A 20,959-nucleotide genomic window follows, 5' to 3' on the forward strand; every position below is an offset into this window, starting at 1 on the left:
TGTTCATACTTAGAAAGCTTCTTTGGGAGCTGCTAGTGTTAAGAGTAGTTATGTATGTACTAAGAGAATAACCTTGTCAAGTCAAATGCAGATTCTCTTTTGAAATACAGTTTCCTCTGCTATTATTCCCCTATTATTTAAGTGCTGCAACTGAAGGAGGAACCACAAAACTGTATTAACCCTCTGGGTAATCCCACTCCATTGGCATCATCACTAGTAAACTAAACTAGAGAATCTAAGGTTGATCAAGCTTATCCTTAAAACTGGACTTCCACTAAGAGATCAGGGTCATAAAAGTGAGTTTGATAGCCTGTGTGTTATATGTCCTTTAGTAAAAAAACAGAATATGATCCACAGTTAAGTATTTTTACAAGAAGAAAGTTGTACTTCATAATTTGTGGAATGAGTACAGGTACAAACTTTGCATCAAAATTAAAGCAGACAAGACAAAATAAGAACATTTACAAAAAAACCAAAAACCTAACTAACCGGACTAGGATGAATGAAACATATTTCAAAGACAGAGCATAATTAAAAAAAGACATGTCTGTCTGTGGACAGCACACTAGAAACTTCACAAAGATGACAGAATTCACGTATAAAAGTAACTGGTGGCGAGGCCAAATGAGTAGAAGGAAGGTAAATATTAGGAAAGGTTAGCAGAAATACAATATTTTAATACAATGCAATGAAATTCATGGGATGCAAAGTCATAGAAATGTTCAAGCAAAAGAAATATTTAATCTCAAATAGACATTACCTGCTGTAAGTCTTCACTTTCAGATTTCAGTTGGGCTACAAGAGCTCTCATGCAGCCCTTCATGGAACATAATGTAGCCTGTTAAGAATCAGAAGAAAAAAGAAAATGAATGGTTTTAAATGACAGGTCAAGTGGCTTGCTTCTGCACAATGTTGTGATATTTTAAGCAAATCATATCTGAAGTTTAATAAAAGGTTAGTAAAATAAGTTGTCAACAATAAATATCTGGTTTACAACTACTGAAAAGTTAAACATAACTATCAGTTTCTATTCTGGACAATACATAAGTGGTAAAATTGTGCTAAATTTTGTATTTTTTACAACAGGTCCAGGACTTGATTTGCAACATTGCTACTTTAGAAGCCTTCTTTACTATGCCCCAGATAAATATCACCTGTAAGCTGGCAATGTGTTGTTACCTGCTGTCTATTAGGTCTCACAATCATATTTTTTTCTTTCAAATAAACTTAGTATGAAAAATAATATGAATATTCAAAACAGACACAAATATAACAACATTTCTGACATCTGAAGAGCAACTTCTTAAGAATACAATAGCAATTGAAAAACTGTAAGGCTTATATTGGAAACTATTTGTGATGAAGTGCAATTAAAAATTATTCAAAATCAAAGTACATATTAAAACTGTACTACTCATCAGCTGGACTGCATGTACATTTACATCGCTGAGTAGTTTAGTTCATGCTATAAACCCAGTATCTGCAGCCCTGTAGCGGTTACTGATCGGATGATGTAAAGAGCCAATACTTTGTGAAGCAATTCATTTGCAGCACAGATTTATGCCTTAGTCTTGTCTAAAAATTGGAACAAAAAGCAAGTTATATGAAGCGTGTTATTTCATTCACTCCTGAAATGTCTTCCTCTAGAGTAGAAAGATAGAAGTCTTCTCAGTATGAAGTTATTTTAAGATCCACAGCTTGGTAAACTCTGGGGCAAGAAATTATCAAAGCTTTCTATCTTTTGAAAGCAAGATTCTTGTCAGAAATCAGGGAACCTATTTTCTCTTATCATTTTGATGCAGTGACATTATGAGCTAGATATGTTCCAAGTATTTAAAAGCAAGCTCTAGCCTGAAGAGGTTTGCAAAATCTCATCAGACAGTAATACTACTGTTAAATAACTGAAAACTTTACAAAATTTGACTCAATTAGCAGTTTTCGTTCAACATTCTCAGAAACATCAGTTTGTGGTGCTCTCTGTCAGGAACAGGATGGAATGACCGAGGTATTTTGAACTTCTCTCTTGTGCTCAAACTCAATATTCTATCCTGGAGATTTTTAACACCTGTCTTGAAAACTACAAACATAGCTATGAATTGAAATTACTGTATATTTTAAATTATGCTCTCACCTTGTTTGCCACATCTCCAAAAGTCAAGTTTGTCAGAGCCATTCCAGCATACCTCCTTAAGGTAACACTATAGTGATCATTTGTAAGCCCATACATTTCACAATCCACTTGCAACAGTTCAGCAATGGCCTGCAAACCTCCTTTAAAAACAAACAAACAAGAAAAATAAATAGTATCTGTAGTCTAATATCACAAGTATAGTACATATATAGTAAGGAGCAAATTGCATTTATATGTACAGGACAAATCTCAAACATCTGAAAATCAGAAGGCTCAGAAAGGTAAATAAATTGTTAAATACTGACTCTGGATCTTGAATCCTGCACTGAGTAGAAGCTGAAAGGTACAACTGCATGACACTGAGATTTCAGGGGAAAATGGGAACAGGAAATGAGAAAGTAAGAAGCACACTCATCTTGTAATTCCACCCAGTCAAAATCATGTTTGACCAATGAACTCACAATAGTTACATAGAAAGCCATTTAGCCGATCTGAAAATTACTGATTTAATTATTATCACTGAATATTATTTTCTGAGAAAAATACATAGAATATTTTCATTGATAATGAAAAGTGGCAAAATAAGGAAAACTGCATACACAGAATTTACTGAGCATGGACTAAAAAAATCAGGCTGTTAAACAGGAACCAACTCATGACAAAAACAAAAACAAAAAACAAACTAACAAAAAAAGTCCATGCCAGAAAGTAGTTTCCATTTTAAGTCCAATACTTCTAAAATTGCAAATATTTCCATAATAATTTTTCAAAAATTCACAATTAATGCCAGGAAAAAAAAAAAAAAAGAGTAACTGACAGTAATTTATCCACTCGGAAATGGTCTGGTTAATTTAAACTGCATTCATCACTTAGAGGGTAACACCTGACACAAATGAAATGATGATCTGTTTAAACTAGTAGTGAAAAAAGCCATATATGCAGTGAGGTACACAAGGAGTATCAGTGCTTCCAGCAAACTTCTCAAAGGAAGTCAGAAAAATACATTGTGTCTTACCAAGCTCATTCATTGCATGCCTGTGTTCTTCATCAAATGAAAGTTTCATCAAAACACACACTGCAGGGCAGATTTGGTGATCCACTGGAGCAGGCACTGATGCAGAAATAGGTAACAATTAGTAATTCCTAGGTGATTTTGTCTAGATCATAGGTTTTCCAAAACAAATCTAATCTTAAGATAAATCTATTGCAGTTTCGTTCAGGGTTTGTATCTTCCCAGTAATCCAAGAACAGACAATTAGTTAAGAATATTACTAACACATGTGGTACTAGAAATATATTTGAGGCTAAAAAGAGAAAATTAGGGAGAATCCTGAATGTATGTATTAAGAAAGAAATATTACTTCCAGTACAAAAAAATTATCTTACTACTTTTAAAAATCAAAAATCATAGTGAAAAAGTTAAATATTCTGGTGGCATTAAATAACATGCCACCCAATCTGAAGCTGTTTCTTTGGGTGTTATCTCCTTATGAAAGGTTAATTAAACCCTTTATTTCATAGCCAAGATGTTTTTAAGCTCATAATTTTGTGAGCTAGATTCTGGCTAATGCACAAATAGTATTGGTACATCATCTTCAGAGCCCCACTCCTGCTAAATGGCTCTTGCAGTAAAGCCCAACACCCATGATGCACCCCACTGATTTCAGTAGTACTTCTGTACAGACACCTACAGTCTGTATTTACAAAATACTCTCAATTCTGAAAAGCAGCTAAGCAATCCAGAAGGTCAAATCTTTTTTTTTCTGTTTCCTGAGGAAACTCCTATTCACTTACATTGTCACTTCTCTTGTATTTTAATACTGAACTACTTCTTAAATATAGTATCATAAATAACAGTTCATATTGAATAGATTGAGATTATTTAATGTGTGCTCTCTGTCCCTCTCCTAAATGAAATACACTGTTTCCTGAATACATCCACATGAAAAGCAATTTGGGATTATTTATTTAGATATGCTTCATTATCCATTAAAACATAAACCAGAATTAATACACATTCAATATTAATTTACAAAATTGGTACCAATCTTTCTACTCATAAATATAAAATACTAGAATTATTATCTGGAAAGCAGACCAAGGTCTATGATTTAAATAATAAGTTTACAAATAGGCTATCATATCTGTTTTTTCCTAACATTACCTCAACTTTAAAAAAAAAAAAAAAATATACACACACATACACACACAAGAAAACTCAGATACATTCCACAAGAAGTCAGATTAAAGTAGTACTTTCTGTAAATTCACTGTTTTCAATATATCCTGGAAACATTTTTATACGGCTTGCAGAACCTACTTGGATTTTTGTCTTGGTCCATGCCTTGTTCATGCGCTTCCTGCCATTCCCAACACGTTTCACAGTAAGCACGGATCTGCTCCAAGAGATGGAGCACACGGATTTCCCGTCTGCCTCGCTTATCATCAGGCTGGGAGTGAATGATGTTATGCAGTGCTGCGCTGGCTCTGGCACGGGCCTCTTTACTACCACGAGAGTTTCCTAACAAGACAGAGTCTTTATCGTTGCCATGTAAAAGCTGGATGAGGAGAGGAAGACATCCAGATTGACGCATGGCTATGCAGCTGTCTTGGGAGCTAGACATAGCTAGCAATGTTCTTGACATGTCATCTTTATCATGAGTACCAAGCATTGATAATAATGAATACACCATTTCCACCTGCAGGTCAAATGATTTTAAAAATACAATTACATTTAAAAAATACACATTCATTTAAAATTAAATTTCAATGGTACACACGAGCAAAAAAGTGTTTAATGGTGCAAAAAATCATGCTATTTAGAAATTAGTAAGTACTATTACCACTTCAGTATTCATAATCTTAATAAATTTCATTTAGCAGTTAAACAGCTAGAAGAAGTGGGTGGTAGCTGTATGTAACTGTATTAATCTACAAGACCAGTGGCAAAGACTTCTAAATTTCCATTGTACAAAAAGATTAAATAAGCATACTAATCAACGTGTTTCAGTTTGAGAAATCTAAAATACATTTAAAATTAATTCTATGTCCAAAAAATATGCTCTATATGAATCACACTTTCATGTAAAGATGCTCTTCAGTGAAAAACTGAAGTTATATGGCATTAAATACAATTATTCTAGACAAAGGACAAGAATGATTATAAGAATTTTTAATTTACATTGTGTTAAAAAAAATCTGACATGCATATATTTTATAGTTTTCCTTTAAAACTATTTCAAATTAATCTTTTTGTTATGATGACTGATTTGCATGTGGTCAAGATTATTCACAGCAAACACAAAACTGAAGAGTTAAATTAACACTTTTTCAAGTTTACAGGTATAAAACCAGTAAAGCAAACAAATGCTCATTTAATATATATAACATACCGAGCATTTGTCAAATTAAATCAAGCCATGAAAACCCAGCATTACACATTTAACTTGGGAGTAACCAAATTTCTCATTAAAAAATAGCAATTTTTGAGGGAATTCATTGGCTGTCGTGTCATGTAGTGGTCAATACACTATTTTGTCTTTCCCATTCTGTTTTCTTCAATAATAGCTTTATATCAAGAAATACATTTTGTTCTTCTGGTAAACTTTTAGTAGAATATCAGGATGTAGAAGATGATTTCAGATATTATCTAGAAATGCCAAACTCCAAACACCTAAAGCCAAGATAAACAGGAACATTCAAAGCATAAAGAATCTATCAAAGGGAATTGTGAAGTAGCAGCATGTGTGTTTCTTTAGAATATACCAATTAAGGAAGAAATGTGACTTTGTAATGTTATACAAAGTTTTCTACTAATAACCAGATATTTGCAGTGGTTACTGGACCAATGAATAATTTTACTTGGTTTCTTCAGAGACAATTCTAATGTGCCTGAAGATGAGTACAAATACCAAGTTACAAAAAAATTGGGTAGCACTGGGTAGACTAAGCAGAAAGTTCATTAATGTGTACTTCTCTAAATATTATACATTGCTGAAGCAATGGGAATCTTAGAATCTGTGAAACTGTATGATCACATGCAAAATCCACTGAAATAGTCTTGGAACCATTTTTATGAGAGCCTAGCAACCCAGTTTGGAGATCCTGTCTTCTTGGTCTGGGAAAAATCAAATACAGTATTAAAAAACAAAGCACCTGGGTTCTTAAAGGAGAGTGAATTTAATCTGGTTTATGCATGCCTCTTGACAGATATTTCAAGTGGCAGCTTTAATCCAGTGTTATTTAGATTTGGAAAGTGAAGTTTTTGTCAGAGAATAAAGCCTAAGAAATTCACCAAAACCTGGCCTTCAGGTTGTGACAAATATAGTATAGGAAAAACTAACTAACTAAATAATAAAAAAAATTGTCTGTCTGTCTCTGTATGCACATATTGCCCACAGACACATCTCTTTCTGCATCTGTAAATGCATTGCTCTATTTACAATCTCTACCATTTTCTCTTCTTCTCACGCATTAATGTTAAGCTTTTCCTACCCCACAGCACACCCAGCTCAACCTATTTCTTTGCCTGTATCCTTCCACATCACTCCCTTTCCCTGCCTTGAGGGCTCTTCCGTTGTCTGCAGCTTTTGGGGATTCTACAATTTGGAATGAAAGCTCACAGACAGACTAGCTGATGCCACCCCCATTTGGTACATGCATACAGTGCAGGACCGAAATTACAACATTATAACGTTGTTTTAAGGCCCAAAGTAATTAGTAGTATATCAAGCTAATAGACCTTCCTTCCCAGAAGACTGCACTCAGCACACCACCCGTAGTATCTGTACTGCTGCTGATTCCAGACGCAGCATAATAAACTCTAGTGGTTCATTAACTCAGTTTTGTATTACAGATTTGCCCTGTTCTTCCCCTCTCTTTTCATAGTCCACATATAGTTTGAGTGCAATAATTTGGGAACAGACATTTATCACTGTGAAGGGCTTCCATTTTTTTTTTTTTTTGTCCATTTAACTTCTTAGCAATTACATCTTTTTTGTGGATTTAGGCTCTGGAAAAGTATTTGAAGATCTGCTCTTACAAGGGTTAGTTTTCAGCATGAATTATAAATCAACATCACAAGCTTTTTAAACATTCAAGTAATTTCTAGCAATCATTTTTCCCTTACTGTAACAACTCTTAACTGATCATCAACAAGTAACAAAAAGGACTTATGTGCGTTTCTTTTAAAAGTTGAAAAAATATTCTAAAATCTTAACTGCATAAAATTACTATGTGTGGACAGACCGTTCAGCTAATATTAGTACTATTGGTAGAAACAATGAGGTTATTGTATTAGTAAAAATGTAGCATTAGCGACCTGTGGTTTGTAATCTTCGGTTACCTTGGTACCCAGATGACTTGTCAGTCTGCGAGGAACAGAATAGTTATTACTAGAGCTCATAACACTGGCTGTCTCGTGGTCCATTCGAGCAGTAGAACCCTACAAATTTAAACAACAATTCAGTATAAAACAAAGTCTGAGTGAAAAAACAAACTATTGCCTAATCAGTTTCAGCTCTGGATCGTGAAATTGTACCGATAGTAATGAACTGCAAACTCACTTTTGTTAAGTTAGGTCCTCTCTGCCCTGACACAGCTTAGAGGTCACTGTTATACTCAGTTTTATTAAGCACTTCTCCTGAAATTAAGTCAGGAGTTGTATTTTCAATGGAATTATTGTTATGAAATGCAGGAGTAAGTCTGTACTTCTTCAGAACACAACCAGGTATGCAAGAACTGACAAGTAAAAAGAGATTCACCTGGATAAGGAGTAACCCTACTTGAATTTGTCTATATCAAAAGCAAATTATGAGTGGATGAATCTACTTATTTTTTTTAATGAAAAGCTAATAAAGTAATGCTTGACAGTATTTGCTCTAGTTTTCCTAGAAATTATTGTAAACAGCATGCTCCTACCTGTAGTAGCAAGACCCAGTTATTAGCATCTTTGTCCTCTTTTAATTCATTTTGTGTATTTACATTTTTCCTTTTTCTACCACATTTTATCTGCTTTTTTTTTTTAACCTTTGTTGTTGCTTTCTTTTTCTCTGCTTCCTATCTGTGAAGTTTCCCTTATTATGTCCCTCCCTTCCCGTTCACTTTGGGGAACTTAAAAATACATTTGAAGAGTGAACGCTTTTAGGAGCAGAACAGTTTTAATGAGGTAGTCACCAGTCTTTTGTTGATCCTCTACAAAAGGTAAAATCCGTTCATGAAATTATTAATTTGCAAAATAACATTTTCAAGCTATCTGGATCAAAGAGTATCAATTTTTTTTCAATAAAAATATATAACGCACTGAAGAAAACTGTATGAAAGACACTTTGAAATAATTTCTATGTTTTTTCTAGGTGCACCATAAAGAAAGAAGAATATTCCTCTCTGAGCATTTGCTGTTCATACAGTTCAACATCTTAAATTTGAAGTTGAAAGTGACTATTAGTAGAAGGCAGGAATAGCTAACTTCATGTAGTGTTTGTCTAGACAGAAAAAAATTTCTAGTTATACTGTATTACTTAAATACTCATTTCATTCTCCAAGTTCAATCCAGAACATGTATGCATGTCAGAATGGATGCATACATGCCAGAACTCTCCATTATTAAGTTCAGTGTGATCATTTTATCCAAGAAGATAAACAAGACGTAAGTTTGGAGCACTACCTATTAAAATTCACAATGGTGTATACGGAAATACCATGATTTTCCTATCGTTTTCACAAAACTAATTCAACTTTGATTCAGATAACTATTTCCTTCACACGGCCTTGCTCCTTTGAGGATGTCCAAATGAAGTGTAACTATGTTTCTTATTGGCTCCTAAAGACAAATGTGAAATAACTAGTTCCCATTCAGCTGAGAAAATGGGAAATGACAAGGAAACATTACCCTTCTTGTGTAGAACCATCTCTTTCAAAATCTTCTATCTACTTCGTCTTGTTTCCTCTTTTATATTTTACTGTCTTTCACCCATTGTTTTACTATGCTTGCTATTTACTCTGCCAATTAGGTAATTTTCCCTATTTTGTGGCACATTTTCTTCACAAAAAAGACAATCTCATTGAATATCTTTATAAAACTCACAAAACAAAGGTATGAAAAAATTTCTACTTCAGCAGCAGGATAGTGAGCATAATGAAAAAGAGAAGACAGGTGAAAGATGGTGCACAAAAGTACACAACTGAATCCTGAAAAATCCTGGATTCAGTTCACAGTGTTTCAATTAATATTGATTATGACTACAAAACCAATTAGAACCAAGTGATTTGGTTAAAATCTTTTTTGCACTCAATTGAACAGTGATTGCTCAAAGTATATTGAGTTTATCAGAAATAAATGTTATGCCCAACCCATTAAACCTCCTCTGTCTGGACTTGCAGTGAAAGTAAATAATCCCCAGACGTCTCTCTTAACACAGATTCAGCGCCCTGGATCTATCCACCCCAGGAGGAAGGAATATGTATGTTTTATATATTTTTATGAGGCAAAGTTCAAAATTGCACAAATCTTCCAACATAAAACCTCAAATGAAGTTTGAATGAATCCCAAACTTCCGTAAGTCTGCCAAGACATGACAATCCCTTCTTCCTTCCTTCCTGCCCTGTAAAATATCTGTTGCCCAGAGTAACTCCTGATCCATACACTGAAGATAGATGATGTAGGCACAATGCATCATTTATTTAAATACATTATGATTTCAGCCCCAAAGCAGCACTGAACTATCTTCTTCCCAAACAATAAAGCTGTCATAAGAATCAGAGTCAGAGCCTCAAGCAGATATGGCTGACAGAACTTCATTCCAAATGGTGATCAAACATATTTCAAAAGCAAAATTATGGGCTTTGCTTAATGTTTAATCAAGTGAAATATTCTAGCCAAACCATAGTTCTTTCTGATAAATCTTCCTGTACAAGACACTTTCAGAGGGATTTAAATAATTTTACTTCCCTGGCGTAGCAAAAATATTTTGCATATGAATTCAGCTATTACATTTGTAATGTGAAGTTTTAAGAGCCCAAATTACTAGTGGGAATGTCTCAGCTAGAGTTGGAAATCATGAAGGGAATGATTGTTAGCACATGGTAAACAAATCAAAGTATTTTTAGCCAAAGAGAGAAGTCATAAATTTTGATAAATATTTGTTTTAAAAGACAAGTAAAAAAATTAATGTACTCCTCAAAATATTCCACTAATGTATTTCACTAATAAAAGGAACAGCAATGAAAGATTATTTAGAAGCATTTAAATAACCCTTCAGCCCACTTCCAGATTACCTCATTGATATTATTGTTTCAACGCTTTATCTATAACAGTATTAAAGAAACATTAATGATAAACCTGCCATTTGGTTCTCCTCTTTTTTAAAAATGACTGGTATTTCAGTGATAATTTCTAAAGTGAAAATTTGAACAATTTACCATAATTAAATCATACAGCTAATATTACAGTTCATCTACAATAAAATAAATTTTCTGTAGTTATTCTTGTTATGTCCTTCATAGCATTATGCTCATTAATCATTGATACAAAAGAAAAATGCTCCCTGCATTATTGATTATTTATACTTCATCTTATTAAAACATTTCCTTCCAATAAATACAACACATTTCTCACAAATAGATGGAAAGACGAAAAACATGTATCTTTTTAAAATGAGCAGGCACACAAACACTGTATAAGGTATACACCAATATATAAGCACTGTACATTTCGGGTATTTAATTATACTAGCAACAAACAAAATAACCAAATTACCTGACCAGTACTGCTAGTTGCCATGCTGATTTCTGCTGCTCCCTGACCTTCATTCTGCCTCTCTGTATCATGGGAAGCTGTATCATGCTTGCTTTGAGGTGCTCTCTGTTAATGTAAGAGTTTATGAAATTACATACAGAAATCAAGTACACTATACCACTCAATGCTCTCTAGACTGAGAACACATCAATGCTGCATCCTCACAAAGCCGTTGAATAGTACTTTGTATTTCATAACCCTTAGCCTCAATAATTAGCAGCTGAGACTGAGCGTCTTCGAAAAACTGCAAGATGAAAGTGAAGCATGTCCTCTGAGGATTATAGCCTTGCAAGACAAAGGATTTGCTGAGACACACAAACACCGTTTTCCACCAGCTGTGCTCACATCGCTATCAGAAATGTAACAGAAATGGAGCAAAAAACTGTCTTCTCTGCACTGTCATGTGATCCATGCATTTACTGGAGACTACGGCTAGCATAGTTCAATTACACTTCAAATAGTTCAATTAAACGTTGCATTCAAAGATGAGTAATTTCTGTGTGAACAGAAGGATATTTGTATTGTAAGAATCCTTCTAAATTTTAAGGACAAACAGTGCAGGAATAACCTTGATGCAAAGGTTATTATATTTGCACTTCAATGCAAACAAAATTTATATATCCTGATACTGATCCACCTAACCATATTTTATGAAAATAAATTCAACTGATCTAGCAAGCTGGTACAGACATCTTTCAGTTCTTCCAGAAGACCAGATTTTTCTATACAACTACATAAAATTAAATTGGTGTCCATGTCACTGACAGGGATCATGAGATCAACATGAAAATCAGGCCTTTAAATACAGTTTCTTAATAAAGCAAATTGAATGAATGAGTAGTTATGAAGCGTGTGAAGTATCCAACATTATGTATGAATGTGTATAAAATCTTTCAGATTTGCAGAAAGACATAAATAATCCTGTCCTTGGAATTGGCTTCAGATCTGGAGTTGAAAAGGTATCGTCTTATCTCTGAAGCACGTTTATTATCATAGTGTTAGTTTTGATGCCAAATCTCCTTTTTCAGATTCAGAGGCTACTACCTTAACAGACAACACTCTTTTATCCCTCTCAATTAATTTGTTTAACTACACTTGGAATATTAAATTCAGTTTCTGTGCGGCTCTGCAACGTTCCTGAGCAGTACAACCTATGATAGCACAGTCTGCCTCATCTTGCTTTATGGAAATTTCTCTCTAACATTTAGCAGAAACATACTTCTCTTCAATGTATATACACTGAAACTTTTTTAGTTACCTGGTGATCAAACTCATACATATCACTGGCATGCTAGCTCTGTTTTGTTCTTAGAAGGACATTAGAGTTTCAAACTCAGAAAATATTTAATGTTGAACAGAATTTCAGAAACCAGTAACTAAACAAACATGAAGTGATAATTTAGGGGTAAACTTAGAAAATGAAATCTAAACTGTTTAATGAAAGGAATATGGTACGTCAAAGAACACAGTACTATTAGACAAAGTAATATCAGAAAACTGAACACAATGATGGGTAACATTTTTCTTAACATTAAATATTCAGTTATGGAAAATGCTTAACCCACAAAAAATTCACAAAATATTTTAGGAAACACAGTGTTACTATTCTTTTAAATCTGATCCATAATTTTAGAAGTTACCATCTCTGTCATTATGTATGAAATGACATTTTTACTGATGCTCATGATGACTAAAGAAATTTTAGTTCCCAATACAAGACTGGGGACCCAGTCAAGATCAGGCCTTGCTGTATGACATGCTGAATACAGTATAATGTATTATATGCTGAATCCCTGTCTCACAGTACTTTAGATCTTGAATAACCTGTAATGATGAGTCTGACAAAATCTAGATCTATGTCTCCAGTATAACTCAGGACAGAATTTCCCAGTCATTAGGTGAGAGTGAATTTCAATCCCACGAAGAAAGTAGTATTCAGTGTACCTAGATGTGAAAGGCTGAAGTGTTCATTAGCCAGGCTCTGACCCACTGGGTCACCTGAAGGGGAATAACACTATTCTTCCAAGAAGACTGACTGAGTTGGGGCAGTTTTCTGGGGGTGGTGGTGATTGTGTATATATTAAATAGTTTTGATGTATCTAGAGCACAAACATGGAGATAGTCTCTGACAAGAAAAGCTTCTGCTCTTGTCAGCACTCTCTGTTCTCCCATTCACATCCATTTCGTTCGCTACATGCTATTTATGAAAGATGCGGCTTCCTGTTCCTCTCAAGTGCTCTCAAAAATATGCCACTAAAAAAAATAGTCAACACCCAAATTAATATACAATTATAAGGCAATTTTTAACAGTTACTAGCAGGGCTTATCTAACTTCAAATGCAGTATGCACTCACAACGTGCACATGCATTACTGTCGCATAAGTCATCAGTGGGGCTTGAATGTCAAAACTGCAAGTTCACAGCGAAGAGTTTTTACCACTACAGTTACTGAAGTAATTTGAAGTGAGAAGGCATTCTCTTCACACAGACTGGCCCAAAAGAGTTAACAATAACATAGGCACCAGATAGCAGGTATTTATTGAAAACTGATTCTTCATATAAGTAGGTATTTATTACAGATGTATTAATATATATTTAATGTATCATCATATATTATATATGCATATAAAGTATAAAAATAGTATGTATCTACACACACATACGGATTATATTTTTTGTATAGAGATAGCATTACTGTAAATACATTAATATTCATCTGACAGACTGTGGATTAGTAGTTATAAAGACAGCATAACCACTGCAAAATATGCCCCTCTTCGCATTACCTTTCAGAGCTGAACGTAGGACCTGTGGATGAAAATGTATAAACTACCCACCACATCAGCAAAGACCCAGAGCACGTAAAGAGCAGCAGACTCTGTCACCTCTACATCAGGTACTGCAGCTAGAGACCGGCACACAGGTCCCCTGGGTTAAGCAGCACCACCTATTCTGAAGCATGATTTTTGAGGAGACGTAAGCTGGGTTTATAGCCCTCTGCCATTTCTGAATTCTGGCATCAGACTACAAAAGTCACTTTAAGGGGGTAAGCGTGTTTGCTCTCGCAGCAAAATGGCAGAAGAGCGCTCGTGCCTATTACAGGAAGGTAGACCCGCTCCCTCATCCTGCTTGCCACTATTTTTTAAGTGCTTCTGAAGTCATCAATAACTACCACTTGTCAATTACTAATTGCTCTATATTTACTAGTAGAAAAATTATACTTCTCTAGCTATTTTATGACATTTCAAAGCATAGCAGGCCTTGATCATTTTTGCTAAGACAACCAATTACAAATAATTTTACCTAATACTCTGTGAACATGAGTTGCCAAAGCAGCCCCTTCTGTATTTATTAGGACAGAAGTCTTTTCCATGCATAAACCACTGCTTTTCCCCCAATATTCAACTACCTTATTCTTTTCTGCATATTGAAAATTATATACTATTATTTTCTAGATACCAGAAAATGTTAATTTTACCATTACTTCATATTAAACACAACACACATATAAGTAGGTAAGACAAAGAACAATGCAAGAAACAAAAATAAGAAAACACAAGATTGAAACAATTTTGCTACAGTTGAGTCAAAGAAGAAAAGAAAGTCTAGTGAGTCAAATTTTTGAGAGAACTCCTGTTCATCACAGTTCAAACAGTTTAAAGCTTGCTGAGCATAATCTCCGTATGGAACAAATCCTTTCCATTTTATCTACAGCAACATTGCCCAATGGAAATACTTCACATATTTCAAATGAAATTATATTATGAAAGAAAGGCTTGTACCACTCTAACAAATTGAAACCCCCATATTAAACATTTGCCAAGAATTTGCTTTTTTTGTTTAAGTAATTTCAGATTTGTACCTGACAGCCAAAAATTGTCTTTGGAGGGGTCTAACTCTACAGTGGATTTAAAATCTTATTATGAAAATCTTGCAAAATATCTAACAGAAGTCTCATGAAATTTGAAGGTACTACCACTTGCAGGTAAATTACTTCAATTTTTTCTAGTAGCATTAACAAGACTTAGTAATTTGCCAAAACTTAAAAACGTGAGCCAAAATTTTTTCTGTTCACTGATTTCCAAAATCTGTTTTTATCACACAGATTATATTTTCTTACTCTACAAGAAATGTTGCACTTGTATTCCACAGTGATTGGCATCACCACAGGGGCCAACTATATCAACAGACAAGCTATGGTATTTATTATTGTTATTACTGAATCTTTATAAACATAAAAGGCACATTCAATTTGGATATCACTATATCAGGCACAGTATAAAAAGATAATAAATGCCTCATGTTTTTATTTCTCAGTTATACAGTCTCTGCAGTTTGACTGCTACTACCTTCCTCCTTGCCACCAGGCAATTTCAGAACTAGATCCAGCTGTTTTCCACAGGAGATGGCCACCTTTTGGAAATTATTAAAACACACTATAAGCTATTAATAAGTGTGTAGTGACTGCCTCTTTTATCACCAGCACCCTGGTAACTCTGTCCTAAAACATGTAACTATACAACCAGCCATCCAGACACTTTACAGATAAGACACACCACAACAACATTTCAGTATATTAGAATTTCCATGCATTCATCAGCCAAATAATTTGGTGAAAGGAATGAAGAACTAAAATGAAAACTTCTTTTTTGAGTCCTTGAGCTTAAGTCAGTCCAAAATACAGTGGGGTTTTTTTACAAGAGCAAGAGATAAAAACTCTGAGGACAGGATCTGACTAAATGGGGCAAAAGTATCTGTTGAGAGGCTGGGCAACTGCTGATTAACTGCTTAGCTGCTTAAGGACATAACTAACGTAACTTACATACCACATACCCAATTTATTGTAGAATGAAGAATTCTTAAATAAGATGTAGCAAAGTAACCTTGAATGGAGGAACAAATTATCAAAACAAGGGAGATGTACATCCTTGAGATTCAAAAGTCAGCAAAATTCCTCTAACTGGTGTCCTTAGAGTGAACTGTCTCACTAAATATAAAAACCCCACCTCCAGTGAATACAACCCTCCCCCAAGATAAAGACCCCTACTCACCAAACATGGGGAGTACATTTAAGACGTATATATACTGTATATTTAAACTGAAGCGAGAAGAGAGTTAACCAATTGTAGCTGAGAAGATGTGATGTGACTAACAAATGTAACTAACATCCTGACCTGCATACACAAATGAACAAAGTAACTGTAACTGGTGTGCTAGCTTTGTTGACTGACCACCTAGCACCCATCTCTACACAGACATGAAATAAACAAGTATCTTGTCTCTGTGTGTTATCAGCTCTTCGCACACTGGCTAAAGAAGCCCGTTTGGGGAACACCACAACCAGGTGGGGAGACCTTAAACTGGAAACAACAGTGGACAGAGCAATTTCTCAACAAAGTAAGGAAGTTGGGGTAGGGCAGCAAGGCAAAGCTTCCCTGCTGATGGGAACACAAGGGCAATCCACCGAGATTAAGTGGAATGCCCTTGGGCATAGGCATGCAAGGAAGGATGTGCAGCAGATCAGCCTTGTGGGGAAAGCTCTCAAGCCTTTGCTGGGGAATCAGCATGCTTCGGTGCCTCTCTGGTATGTCTCTGCCCTAATGCACACTGCATGGGGAACAAACAGGAGGAGTTAAAGCGTGTGCAGTCATGGGGATATGACCTCTCTGGGATCATGGAGATGTGGTGGGATAGCTCTTATGACTGGAAGGCTGCAATTGACAAATACAGACATTTTAGGAAGGACAGGCTGGGAAGGCTCAAGGGAGACCTTATCGCTCTCTACAACTACCTGAAAGGAGGCTGTAGTGAGGTGGGTGTCCATCTCTCTTCCCAAGTAACAAGCGATAGGACAAGAGGAAATGACCTCAAGTTGCACCAGAGTAGGTTTAGATTGGGTATTAGGAAAAACTTCTTCACCAAAAGGGTTATCAATCACTGGAGCAGGCTGCCCAGGGAAGTGGCTGAGTCACCATTCCTGGAGGTATTTAAAAGACGTGTAGACATGGCACTTAGGGACATGGTTTAATGGGACTTGGCAGTGCCATGTTTACAGTTGGACTCGCTTATCTTAAAGGAAAGCTATTTTCCAACCTGAATGATTCTGTGATTCTAAGGTGAGGACGGAGAGTTGTCCTTTACGTGAGAGAGCAGCTAGAGTGCATGGAGCCCTGCCTGGGGATGGGTCAGGAGTCAGTCAAGAGCTTATGGGTGTAGATTAGCAGGCAGACTAACATGGGTGCTGTTGTAGTGGACATCTGCTAAAGAATTCCTCATGAGGTAAAAGAAACTAGGAAAAGTGGGGGCCTTATGCTGAATGGGGAAGGTGACCTGATGACACAGGACACAAAAAAGGCCAAGGTACTCAATGCCTTCATTGCCTCACACCCTTCAGGAATCCAGGTCCCTGAGACCAGAAAGAAAGTCTGGAGCACAAAAGACTTACCTTGGTGGGGAGGACCACGTTAGGGAGAGCTTAAACGAACTGGACATATGTAAGTCCTAATGGCCTCACAGGTTGCACCCATGAGTGCTGAGGGAACGGGATGATGTCATTGCGAGCTCACTCTTAAATGGTCATGGCAGCAGGGAGATATTCTTTAAGAGTGAAGGAAAGCAAATGCCACTATCTTCAAGAATATCAAGAAGGAAGATCAAGGGAACTACAGTCTAGTCAGCCTCACCTGAGTCCCTGGCAATTGAAGGCGATGGAGGAAATCCTTGTGGAAAGCATTCCCAAACACATGAAAGACAAGAAGGTGAATGGGAGCAGTCAGCAGGGTTTTACAAAGGGGAAGTCAGGCTTGACCATTCTACAATGAGGTAACCAGCTTGGTGGGTGAGGGAAGAGCAGCTGGTGTTATTTACATCAACTTTAGTAAGCCTTTAGACACTGTCTCCCATAACATCATCACAGACAAGCTGACAATGTATGGGTTAGGTAAGTTGGCAGTCACGTGGACTGAAAACTGGTGGAGCAGGTGGGCACCAGAGAGTTGTGATCAGTAGCACACAGTACAGTTGAAGGCAAGTCACTAGTGATGTACCCCAGGGGTCGATATTGGGACTAGTACTCTTCAACATCTTCATTAATGACCCGGATGCTGGGACACAGTGCATCCTCACCAAGTTTACAGGTGACAAAAAACTGGGAGGAGAAGCTAATACACCAGATGGTTCAGCTGCCTTTCAGAAGGACCTGGACAGGCTGGGGAAATGGGCTGACAGGAACCGCAGGCAGTTCAACAAGGAGAAGTGCAAAGTCCTGCTCCTGTGGAGGAACAACACCAGGCACCAGTACAGGCTGGGGGCCACCCAGCTGCAAAACAGCTTGGCAGAACAGGACCTGGAAGTCCTGATGGACAAGTTGAACATGCTAGCAATGGACCCGTGAGGCAAAAAGTCGAGCAGTATCCTGAGCTGCATTAAGAAGTGTGTTGCCAGCAGGTTGAGGGAGGTGATCCTTCCTCTCTACCCAGCCAGTCAGGCTGCATCTGGAGTACTGCATCCCATTCTGGCCTCCTCAGTACAATAAAGATACAGACTTATTGGAGCAAGTCCTGTGCAGGGCCACAACGGTGGTTAAGGGACTGGAGCATCTCTCATATTCAGAAAGGCTGAGAGAGCTGGGACTGTTCAGCCTGGAGAAGAGAAGGCTCGGGGGGAATCTCATCAATGTGTACAAACACCTGGATTGGCTAATATGTCAAGAGACTAGGCATCTTTAATTATACACACTACTGTCTGCTTCACTTATAAAGCCAGACTTTTCCCAAAATCCTGAAATTATGAAACCATTCTTTTTCAAAATGGAAAAATAAACATCCCTTAGTAGTCCAAATGGTGCTCTAAGCTTTCACAGTAGGTATTTTGGGTGAAGACAAACCATAAAATATTCATGTCCAACATAAAATTTATATTTAATTTACCAGTACAAGAAATGGAGTTGACTTTGTAAGTGAATTTCCCGTATGAGAGCAGTTTTTGCTAATGACAATTACTACTATGGACTTTGTAATTTACAGGAAACGTTATCTTGTATTTCTTAATATAGAACCCAATGCTTAAACACTGAAAGTAGGCCAGGCTTCTACAATGAAGTCTGATGGAAGCTGTATTCACCCTTTCTTTAATCTTATCTCTCTCAAAGGATAAGCAAACCATGAAGGTGCCTATCAGAGATTCATATTTAGAGAGGCATTTACAACTGATTGTTATAATTATTTGCTAAAGCCAAGACTCAGCCTTTATAATACATTGTACTTTGGCATTTTTACTGAAATTTCAAGTTAAACTTTTAACCGATACACCATTAGCGGTTAAAGTTCAATAGTAGCATGAAGACTAATTAAGTATTCCACCCTCAGTTCACTGGTAAGAGAGCAAGCAACAGTTTATATACATTGACCAGCTGATTAACTGTGACATCACTAGCTGATGGAAATAGTCCTGCCTATCACTTTATTAAAATAATTTGAGTTTGGGTTTTTGTTTTTGGTTTTTTTTTTAGAAAAAGATACATACCATAATCAAAAGAAGGCAAGTAATTGCTCACTAACCTCTCCATCAGCAGCTTGTGATTGCAGTAGCTGTCGTATACGAAGAATGTCCTTCTCTATTTGTTGAATTCTCGCCACCCTTGCCTGAAATGAATGCATTTTCATGTTTGATTTTGTTCAAAAACTCCTTTTACTTACTGTATAGAATGACCGTATGAAGAGTTCTTTGCAAATACAGCTGACCACAAAACAAAACTACTTAATTCATGTGGTAATTCAAGTGTTCTTCATAATAAAACAGAGGTATGATTGCAAACATTCAAAATATAGTTAGTAGTTGGGGTTTTAATAAACTTGATACTCATTTGGATATAATAGGTCATCACACAGTACACATTCAGGTATAGAAAAATGCTCCAGTTGACTTGCACTATTTTCCTATTTTTGAAACTCACATTTTGTGCAGATCTTTAGCAAATTGTTTGACTTCTCAAATGTTAGAATTCTACCTGCCTTACAGAGATTTGAGAGATATTTATATTTGCAGAGTGTCTTGAAGGTATGGAATAGTGAATGACTTCTATTATATTCAGTTACTACAATGACTTGGGAGTTTTGTTTATGCACCGCCTCTGAATATTTTCTGCTCCTACAAATCTCAAGGAATTTAACAGGCTAAGTATGAAGAAAAGTACATACTGCTTCTTTGGTTTGTCTACAATTTTATAGACATCTCTGAATCAGAGTCTTTTACTGCTACTCATACTGCTACTCATTTCCCACTGCAACATTCTGTGGTTAGCAAAGGGAATGTTAAAAAGCGTTACAGGATACATACAAGTTGTACTGTGAAGCACAGAATGCATTATGGTTCTGTGAAACAGTAAGTGTATAGTTATATGTCCCAGTATGAGCTTGATAATTTAATAAACCAACATTATTTGACTTTAAAAGTGGGCAGAAAATAATTAGTCCAATAGTATCAGGATATAAACAGAACATCAAATTGATTAAATAGTATTTTGTGTTTGTGTGATGGATAAAATAAAAATAAAAATAAATTCCTGGAAATAACTGTGCATTGGTGAAGTGATGTATGACTGACAGAATATGTCTCTTACTGCCTTTAAGAGTGACTTGAATTTCCCTTAAATTCAGTTTCTTCCTGTGCAACCGGCAATTTATTCCATAAAGGGCATCAAAAGAATCTGAATGTGTGTATACACACACCAAAACATGGGGAAATATTTTTAAGCAGATGGAAAAAATTAAATATTGCACAATTTGCCTAGTGTCACCAACTGAGTCCTCAAAAGGGACAGGAATTCAATCCACCCTTCCAAATTTTAGTCCAGAGATTTAAAAATTAGACCATTCTTCTTTCTCCTAATTCACTATTTGTATTACAGGAAAATTGAGGAGTTCCATTAACCAGGAGAATATTTTGTACCAAACACTGTACAAGCAGAAAAAAGAATGCATTTCTTGCCACAAAGGCGTACAGCATAACAACAAACACACAAAACCAGAGGCACA

General features: G+C 36.0%; 1 protein-coding gene across 6 annotated transcripts in view; it reads right to left on the bottom strand.

The window, feature by feature from the left end:
* APC (APC regulator of Wnt signaling pathway) overlaps positions 1–20,959 on the bottom strand; it is a 105,299-nt gene that overhangs the window by 15,983 nt on the left and 68,357 nt on the right. For 2 of the 6 annotated variants that reach the window (XM_075740043.1, XM_075740044.1), the window contains exons 7-13: positions 19,484–19,567; positions 10,887–10,991; positions 7,452–7,574; positions 4,452–4,830; positions 3,147–3,242; positions 2,132–2,271; positions 761–838 (exon numbers count right to left, since the gene is read on the bottom strand). In XM_075740043.1, the coding sequence (XP_075596158.1) occupies positions 761–838; positions 2,132–2,271; positions 3,147–3,242; positions 4,452–4,830; positions 7,452–7,574; positions 10,887–10,991; positions 19,484–19,567 (1,005 nt within the window). The remainder of the gene's footprint in view (positions 1–760; positions 839–2,131; positions 2,272–3,146; positions 3,243–4,451; positions 4,831–7,451; positions 7,575–10,886; positions 10,992–19,483; positions 19,568–20,959) is intronic. The other 4 variants (XM_075740045.1, XM_075740046.1, XM_075740049.1 and 1 more) reach the window with 3 other exon arrangements.

Source organism: Balearica regulorum, chromosome Z (genome assembly GCF_011004875.1).
Source record: "Balearica regulorum gibbericeps isolate bBalReg1 chromosome Z, bBalReg1.pri, whole genome shotgun sequence".
Taxonomy (NCBI): Eukaryota; Metazoa; Chordata; class Aves; order Gruiformes; family Gruidae; genus Balearica; species Balearica regulorum.